The sequence below is a fragment of the Rhamphochromis longiceps genome, linkage group LG13, assembly GCF_057381845.1.
Source record: "Rhamphochromis longiceps isolate RC_006_pf linkage group LG13, R_longiceps_female_GT1.1, whole genome shotgun sequence".
Lineage (NCBI taxonomy): Eukaryota > Metazoa > Chordata > Actinopteri > Cichliformes > Cichlidae > Rhamphochromis > Rhamphochromis longiceps.
Window position 1 is genome coordinate 22,213,561 of NC_140569.1, and position 9,578 is coordinate 22,223,138.

Consider the following 9,578-nt stretch of genomic DNA (forward strand, 5'->3'; position numbering starts at 1 on the left):
TTTAAACTCAAGTAGGATTTGAGAGACGATATCATATACTAGATATTACTCAGTTCTTTGTGCAACTTCACAGAATGCAAATTCATAATTGCTCATACTTTCTAATTACACACCAGACCATCTCCAAAAGTGCATCAGCATCATCATGACAGATGTTTGTATCTCCTTCCTCTTTCAGGTACGAGGTTTGACACAGTATTACATACAGTCTAATTCCTGTGTAGGATTACTTATTCTCACATCCTGATTACCTTTTCCGTGGAATACTTGCTTGTGCAGTCAAGATATGGAAAAAGAAGAGAAAAAAAACCTTAAGTAAATGTTTATTTTTTAAAAATTAGATCCATAATTTGCTGGACACAGACACACATGTTGTAGTTTTGTCCCTGTACACCACTACAGTGGATTTAAAATCAAACAATCAAGATAAGATAAGATAAGATAAGATAAGATAAGATAACCTTTATTAGTCCCACACGTGGGAAATTTGTTTTGTCACAGCAGGAAGTGGACAGTGCAAAAGTTATGATGCAAAAATTAGAATACAATAAGAATAAATACAGTACACAGCTGTACAGAATAGAATAAAATAATATACTATATACAGTAGAATAAAATAGAATAAAAATATACAATAAGATAAAAATAGAATACGAATGCTATATACAACTGAGTAAAAATACAACGATGCCAGAAAAGATTATTGCACTTAGTGTTATTGCACATGTGTGGATGTGTGTGTTTGTTCAGTTAAAGTCTTTGTTGTGGAGTCTGACAGCAGTGGGGAGGAAAGACCTGCGAAATCTCTCCGTCCCACACCGTGGGTGCCGCAGTCTCCCACTGAAGGAGCTGCTCAGTGCTGTCACAGTCTGCTGCATGGGGTGGGAGATGTTGTCCATCAGGGATGACAGCTTAGCCGCCGTTCTCCTGTCACTCACCACCTCCACTGGGTCCAGAGGGCATCCTAGAACAGAGCTGGCCCTTCGGATCACCCTGTTCAGTCTCTTCCTGTCCCCAGCAGAGATGCTGCCACCCCAGCAGACCACGCCATAAAAGATAGCAGAAGCCACAACAGAGTCATAGAAGGTCTTCAGGAGTGGGCCCTCCACTCCAAACGACCTGAGTCTCCGCAGCAGGTACAGCCTGCTCTGCCCTTTCCTGTAGAGGGCGTCTGAGTTATGAGTCCAGTCCAGTCTGTTGTTCAGATGAACACCAAGGTACCTGTAGCTGTCCACAGCCTCAATGTCCATACCCTGGATGTTCAGTGGTTTCAGTGGAGAATGCTTGTGCCTGCGGAAGTCTACCACCAGCTCCTTGGTTTTACTGGCGTTGATCTGGAGGTAGTTCAGCTGGCACCAGTCCACAAAGTCTTGAGTCAGTGATGAGGCCGACTATTGCAGAGTCATCAGAGAACTTCTGCAGGAAGCACTGGGTGGAATTGTGGGAGAAGTCTGCAGTGTAGATGGTGAAGAGGAACGGAGCCAGAACCGTTCCCTGTGGGGCCCCCGTACTGCAGACGACCCTGTCCGACACACAGCCCTGAGTCCTCACATACTGATGAGATTCAAGCACAGACTTCCAGTTATTTTTTTATTTTTACATAAAAAAAAAAAAAAATCAGAGGCTCAAAAATAATTGTACAAAGTAACATAAACCTAAATACAAGGGACATTTTAATACTTTAATCATTTACTATTAATGACTGCCTCCCTTGAAATACTCTCCCAGGCCTTTACTGCAGCTGCTTTCAGTTGCTTCTTGTTTGTGGGTCTCTCAGTTTTGTCTTCAGTAACTGAGAAGCTGACTTGACCACTGAAGAATATCCCATTTCTTTGCCTTGAGAAACTCTCTCTGCTTGTGCAGTGTGCTTTGGGTCATTGTCCATCTGTACTGTGAAGCACTGTCTGATTGGCTGTGCAGCATTTGGTTGAATCTGAGCAGAGATCATGGCCCAGCACACTTAACAGTTCATTCTGCTACTTATATCAGCAGATACATCGTCAATAATCACCTCTGATCCAGACTCACTGACAGCCATACATTGCTATACAGCGATAAAATTGCCTCCACCATGTTTGACTGATAATGTAACATGATTTAAATCATAAGTCTCCCTCATTTGCACATACATTCATTTGGGTCTCATTTTTAAAATGACAGTGAAAAGCTATAAAATTAAGTTTCAACCATGCATTCAACCTGTGCATTAGTGTGAGTACTTAATTTGTCATTAAATAACAAGGAAATAGGCATCGCTTTGTCATTGAATCACTTGTCAGTCAACTGTCCAATTATTTTTGACCATCTCAAAATGGAGTACTGAAATTTCTGTAATTCTTAATCAGGAAATGCAAAAAAATAAAAAAATAAAAGCCAAAAATTTTCTGGTCAACAACTGTCTTAGTCCAATAAATTATTTATCTAACTGTATATGTATGGCTAGTCTCACTTACATTCTTATGCTTATGAAAGTGGCTCCTTTTGCATACTCATGCAACAATGAATTACATATGAAGTAAACAAGATGATGGAGCAGACTACTTTCAAGAGTAAGTCACAGTATTAGACTATATATGATCAGAGATGGGCAGTAACTCGTTAGTTGTAATGCGTTTCTGTAATACGATTACTTTTTTCAAGTAACGAGCAAAGTAAGGGATTACTATTGCAAAAACGGTAATTAGATTACCGTTACTTTCCCGTAGGAATGCTGCGTTACTGCGTTACTAAGACCGTTATTTTAGGCAAACCTCCGCCTACCCCACTCCTGCTTTATAGGTGAAAATAGAGCAACAGGACCGCTAGTCTTTGACTTTATTTATTTTCTGCTGTGTTTTAATGGCATCTATTTGAAAGACTGAGTGTAAACACAAAATAATATTTTATTTTATGTGCTGGAATGTGCAGAAAATAGGTTTAAATGTTAAACAAATTTCTTCCAGTCAGAGAATGTTGCATATAATTAAATTTTTGCTTGATGCATAAAGTTAAAAGATTAAAACTAATAAAACAAGAGTTAAAAAGACACTTTTCCATTTGATTACACTTTGTAAGCTGGATTATGCAGAAAAAGTAGAATTGGGCTGAAAGATCCATCGCTTTATCACCTATTCAGGTTGTAAATCGTGTTTTTAAAAAGTAACTAAGTAACTAAGTAATTAATTACTTTTGAAAATAAGTCATCAGTAAAGTAACGGGATTACTTTTGGGGGGAAGTAATCAGTAATTAGTTACTGATTACTTTTTTCAAGTAACTTGACCAACACTGTATATGATGCTGATATATATAATACAGACATTTACTGTTTGATGCAATTGGAAATTTGTATGCATTTCTTTTCTATTTCCTTTCTGTATGAGCAGCCTTGTTTATACAGCAGCCTATGGTACTCATGAGTTTATAAGCATCCTTTCTGAAAGCTTTAGTGAAGATAGCATAGAGGAAGGGATTGGCACACGAATTGATGGGAAAAAAGAGGACCAACAGAATTTTGGAGTTGGTAACTGTGATGAGGGGAAACTTAAAAGCAGCAGAGATGGCAAAGAAGGAGATGGGTGCCATGCACAGAAAATCCGTGAAGATGAGTACCGCCATGCGCTGTGCGATCCTGGTGTCTGCACTTCTTCTGGGTAAGTCAGGGTTTTTTACAGCCAGGTAGATCAGCACATAGCAAACGCAAACAACGAGGAAGGCGCCCACATTGAGGAGCAGGATAATTATGACAAAAGCCTGAGCCAAAGGAGTCTCTATGTCCATGGGTAAGCACATGCTGACTTTGGTGTAGCTACTGACACCAATCAAGGGCAGTATCCCCATCCCCAGACAGATGAGCCAACCTACTGCCATTATGCCTGCAGCTTGCATAAGAACCAGGTGGCGCTCTACCTGCATAGCATTGGTGATGGTGTGCCAACGCTCCAGGATGATGGTAGAAAGTGTGTAAACTGACAGCTCCCCACCAAAAACTGACAGGAAGCCAGCAGCACTACAACCAGGTCCTGTCTGCCATTCAATGGCGTGCTGACTGTAGCTACCACGAGTACACAAGTCTACAGTAGCTATCATCAGAAGGTAGACCCCAATGCAAAGGTCTGCAAAAGCCAGGTGGCACATGAGGAAGCGAGGTACTGTCAGCTTGTTCCGGCTGCTGAAGAAGACCAGCAGCACTGTCAGATTACCTGTAATAGCCAATAAATTGATGAACCAAATAGCTACTCTGAGAAAACTGAAACCCGCGATGTCTTCACAGGGGTTGAAAGCATCTGCCTCAGGTGTGCAAACCAGAGTGAGGGTGGTCTGGCAGAGGTCCAGTTCTGGATAGTGGAAATTCACATCTTCATAGCTTTCATCTTCAGCAAGCAGGTCACCTTCCGAGAAGTACGGCACGCCTGTAAGTAGAGATGTGTCTGTTAACCCTCCGATTACAGGCTGAACCCTGCTTTTGAAGGAGATTTAAATGGAAAAAAAAAAAGAAGATATTGTTTAAATAAAGAGCTCAGAATGAAGATATCTTAAAATAAGTGAAGTATGGTAAGTAAAGTAAACCAAGGGGCAAATCCATTTCAAACACACTTGTAAGTTGATTTCAATAAGGTGTAAAGTTTATTAGAGTAAAAATAAAAATGAGATTTAGGACAGGTAAATATTGCTGAATCAAATGATTTACCTGCCGGCTGGATCTCTCTCAATACAGGCTGTAGAGCTGTTATTCCACACAGGATTAATTGGTAAGTCTCTGTAGAAAAGCAAGAACATAATAAAAAGCTATGTCACCATTACATGGCATATTTCAGGTGCAGATGTTTGTGAAACCTGTGATATATTGTGTAACGCAATTCAGCATTGCTTAATAAGCAAAGGATTCTGATTTTGATGGACTTAAATTTAGACTACTGCATGGAAATTCAAAGAGTCATGGAGTAGGGTTGAGCTTTGAGCATGCACAGTGTAAGTTACCTGTGAGTGTTCCAGTTCAGCAGTGCACAGCAGTGGCTGTTGTAGGTGAGATGAGCTTCTCGCAGACTCCACAGTCCCTGCAGAGGAGGCAGACTCTTCAAGGTGTAGGCGGACTGAGCAAACAACACTAGAACTGACTCCAGTCCCTGTGATGGCAGCTTTGTGAGAGCTGTGGCAGAAACATCCCTGTGAAAAAAATAACCGACATTAATACAGTGTGACAGAGTTTTTGTGTCCACTGTGCTGTTTTACACTGCCATTGTTCATCAGACTGTTACTGTTTCTCTCTGCTGAGCTGAAGTCCACAGTGTGTTCTCTGAAGATTACATGAAAATTATGAAGGACATAAAAGCAATTCGGGAGAGTAAGACCATGTCCAGACACAGAATACAGCCTGTGTCGAGTCTTAAAGTTTAACTGGTGTGTTTAGTAAGCATCTTCCTCCTTTTGCTTCCCTATTCTTCTTCCCCTATTTCTTCTTCTTTCCTTTCAGCTGCTCGCTTTAGGGGCCAAAACAGAAGATCATCTGCCTCCACCACACCCTTTCTCTAGTACCCTCCTCTGTCACACAAACTCTGCTTAAATGTCCTTCTTCACCATATCCACAAATCTTATTCTTCTTCTCCTGCCTGGGATCTCCATCTTCAGCATCCTTTGTCCAATATATTCACTGTCCCTCCTCTGCACATGTCCAGACTACTTCAGCATTACCTCTCTAACTTTCAGAGTAGCCATCTCCAAACTATACATCATGGTGCCATCACCATCTTCTGAACCTTCCCTTTCACTGTTGCTATCTTTCTGTCACATGTCCCAACCATGCCCTCTCCTGACAACCCACTCCACCATGCCTGCAAGTTCTTCTTCGCCTCTCTTGTGCTCTGTCCTCATGATGAGCCCAATATTTGATGTTTCAAAGATTCTACACCGGATACCCGCCCTGACGCAAACTTCTCATTTGTTGGCTCTAGGCTTGTTGAACACCCTACCCCCCACCCTGGCTGGGTTTCCTTTAGCTTTCCTCAATAAATCAAAATAAACTTAGCACAAAGTGACTTTTAGGAGTATACAAATAAAAACTTACAAGACTCCAGGGCCCGTGCCTCCTGTGAAAGCATCTTTATGGATCACTCTAAGGTTTCGATTATTTTTTAATACCCTAAACATAGCAGAACACAAGGAGCAAAACTTTAATGGTGCAAAAGAAGAATTTTAAACAGAAATTAGACATAATGTGGTAAAATGAAACAAATACAGCTTATCTATCTTTGTTCCGTTGAAGGCATGCTCGTGTATTTTTCTTATGCCATTGTTGTACAGGTTCCTGAAAATGTAAGAAACATTTGCATGTTCAAACTTTCTGGACTGCTATAATACAATTTCAAAATAAGTGAAAGTGTCCTATACATTGCAATACTCACATTGTAACATATTCCTTTGACATTCCAGTGAAAGCGTTTGTGGGTATTTCTAGAAGGAAGATGTTGTCGCATATATCCCTGCAAAAATAGTAATAAGTGTAATAATAAGTTGAAACTGGACTTGCAGTAACACTGAAGATTTCCTTTGTATTAGTCTCTATGAATATAACAAGAAATTTACTCACAAGACGAACTCAGATTCAAGTGAACTGATTGATGTGACATCAGGAAAAACTGCAATACCGGTATTTGAAATACTCCTGTAAATAAAAAGAGCAATGTGTCACTTTCATTTGACAAAGATGAAAAAAAAAGTTTGTTGCAAGTCAGACTGCACTGTAGGAATTTTTAAAAACTGACAAATGAATAAATAAATTTTAAGTTGTCTCACAAGTAGCGAAGTTTGGGGAGGTTGTTAAATGCTCCTCTGCCAATGTGCATGAGACTTCTTGTGTTCTGGATTGAGCTGCAAAGCAGTACAGAGCATACAGTCCATACCAGGGTGCACTACAGTAATCGTGACTTTAATGGACTGGGAGAATCACAGAAAAGACTTACATTTCAGAGAGGCTGAGGAGGTTGTTAAATACTAATGTCTCAATGGTTTTCAGGGTTACGCTTTGAGTAATCTCTCTGTGTACAGCAGAAAATAAATAGTGAGATTCTTCTTAACATTTACGTCACACTGTCAGACTAATGTGCAGTATAAACACACTGCAACCATTTTTATGAGATTTGCCACAAAAAACAAAGCAGAGACACTGCAATAATTAGTTTATCTGATGCAAAACCCAAATCTTCTTATATTTGGAGCATGAATTTTCATCATATTGTTCCTCACTTAAGCAGTATCACAAGTGAGTCGGAATTTTTCAGCAAAAGAAATGTGATACGTACATCCTCTGGACTCCTTTTAAACCTTCAAAGGAATGGCTTGAAATTGTTTGCAAAGACAGATGATAAAGAAACCTGCGAAAGGAGGCATAAAAAGATTGGGAGGACAGTTTAATGATGTAATAGAGACGTAGTGACATCTTAAAATCATCTGAGGCTCTGTGACAAAAAGGTAAGTGTAGCCATGGCACAGGTTTTGTCATAGCAACTATTTAGTGTTCAATTAGAACGAAATTTTCCTAGGTTTTGTTTACAGCCTGTCTGGACACACTGTTTTGTTTTTTTTAGTTTTGTTTTTTATCTCTAACAGAAATGCACCATTTAGGTTGTTTGAGGCATTCATAATAAGCATAGAGCAAGTTCTCTTCCCACCAGTGAGCAACATTTCCACATCTGCAACATATACATTATTCCCAGCTAACAGAAATGGTCTGTCAATATCATAAACAAATAGAAGTTGTAATTTGGTAGAACAGAAAGTTCCAGGAGCGAGTGTATAGAATTACTGGCAGCATTTGATAGACACACAAAGCTGCCAGCCTTGGTGTTCACAGACGTTAATCACAAGAGGGTCAAGGTGTTGTGTACTCTGTTACTGAAGAGGAGGTCAAGATTACCCACCTTCAAGGCTTTTGACAGTAAACTCAACAAGTGAGCTGTAATGTCCAGAAAAGCATACAAAAAGAGGTGTACTCACAATGTGTGAGAGCAACTTGACATTTGCTTCATCGGTAATTAAGCTGGACACATGCAGGGGACTGTGTTTTTAAAAAAAAGAAAAAAGGGTGTGATGTACTACTTAAATGAAATAAATACAGTCCATGCTTGGAAGCAGACGTTCTTCACTCTCCAGTAGGGATCGATCCGGATTTATCTCTCAATATTATGAAGACTTAGAGTGGTCTGAATGTAAAACATAAAAAGTTCTCACAGGAAGATGCACAAGAAAACAAGAACACAGCTGGCCTTTGTTTTATCTACCAGAAAACGCATGCACACAATACTACTGACAGAGCAGGTGTGTATGTTTGGATGGGGGTTTTTTTGTTCTTGATGTTTTTTAATGAAGCAGACTTTATCATACCAATGATGCTTAAATTAGAAACATACAAAGTGCTTCCATGGCTAAAGTTGAGGATAAAAGAAAACAAGAAAAAGATACTGCCACTTGGTGAAACTAGATGCAGTGTTGGAATAATGTTTGTATGTTAAGACTGATTTGGAATACATTCAGAGTGCAGAGATTGCTTCCAAAAATGTTTTTATGCCAGAGTACTGGTAATGGTTGTTGAATGATCAAAGGTTACACCTGAGACACCCCCCCCCCCCCAAGTGTACAATAAATACTGGAACCAAAATCCGTTTTAAATGGGTGCTCAATATTAAGGCCACTTACAACAGGTTAAAAAATGTGATGAAGCGTGATTTGATCACTGTTAACTCTACAAACAGCACAGCAGAGCTAAACAAGAAAGACGTTTCAGTGCGGATCTTAGCCCCGTGCATAAATACGCGCGGAATAATAATGGCAATTGCTTAATCACACGAATTAGCTGCCTTAAAAAAAAAAAAAAAAAAAGATCCACCCTGTAAACGCATTATTCCACATGTTGCCAACTTACAATCTTCTATCCCTGTGGTCCATCACTGGAGCTGCCCCTTGTGTTATATTGTTGCACCTGATTGCATTGGAGAAACATCGGCAGATCCTCGGGCACACGAAATTCCTGCATCCATGGAACAATGAGACGAACAGGAGCAGGGATACTGACGGCGATGTCCACATCGTTGGTGCTTTCTGGAAAACTTCGCAGAAGCTGAGATGTCGACTGAATGTCCCTTCATCAACAAGAAGTTGCTTCCCTTTAATCGCGCTTTGAATCTCAATCACCTGACCTCCAGCTTCCTATCAAGTGGCTCTTGTGTCGCAAAGAGATTTTTTATAAGCATCCGAAAAGGAAAGTGACACGTGATCGCAAAGTTGAGCCCTGTAATTTTTTTTTCTTTTTATGATGACGATTCATTATTAGGTCTATTCTAAGTAAGGTTAATGTAGACATGATTGCGTATTAAAGCACCCCAAAACAGAGCGCAGACGTTTTTAACAACTGGATACATTATTACCGGATTTATACGTTTTCTATGAGCACATCTGCTTGTAAACACAATCATCTGGATCCCCAGTTAGACTTGCAGCAGTGACCTTGGTTAAAAGAACATACGTAGATCATTGTGACGGTGTATCGTTTAAGATGTAGGCTAAACTGGCGTAATGAGAAAGTATCTGAAAGTAAACCGCAAACATC

At 39.9% G+C, this 9,578-nt stretch overlaps 1 protein-coding gene across 1 annotated transcript; it reads right to left on the bottom strand.

Moving 5' to 3' along the window:
• Window positions 1-1,523: 1,523 nt before the first annotated feature.
• Window positions 1,524-9,106, bottom strand: lhcgr (luteinizing hormone/choriogonadotropin receptor). Its single transcript, XM_085428449.1, has 11 exons — window positions 8,895-9,106; window positions 7,276-7,347; window positions 6,937-7,011; window positions 6,770-6,844; window positions 6,564-6,638; window positions 6,379-6,456; window positions 6,213-6,281; window positions 6,042-6,116; window positions 4,958-5,143; window positions 4,668-4,736; window positions 1,524-4,439 (listed from the first exon to the last, which is right to left on the bottom strand). Exons 1-11 carry the CDS (start codon window positions 9,056-9,058, stop codon window positions 3,341-3,343), a joined length of 2,037 nt encoding a protein of 678 aa, XP_085284575.1. The 5' UTR covers window positions 9,059-9,106; the 3' UTR covers window positions 1,524-3,340.
• Between the last annotated feature and the right edge of the window lie 472 nt (window positions 9,107-9,578).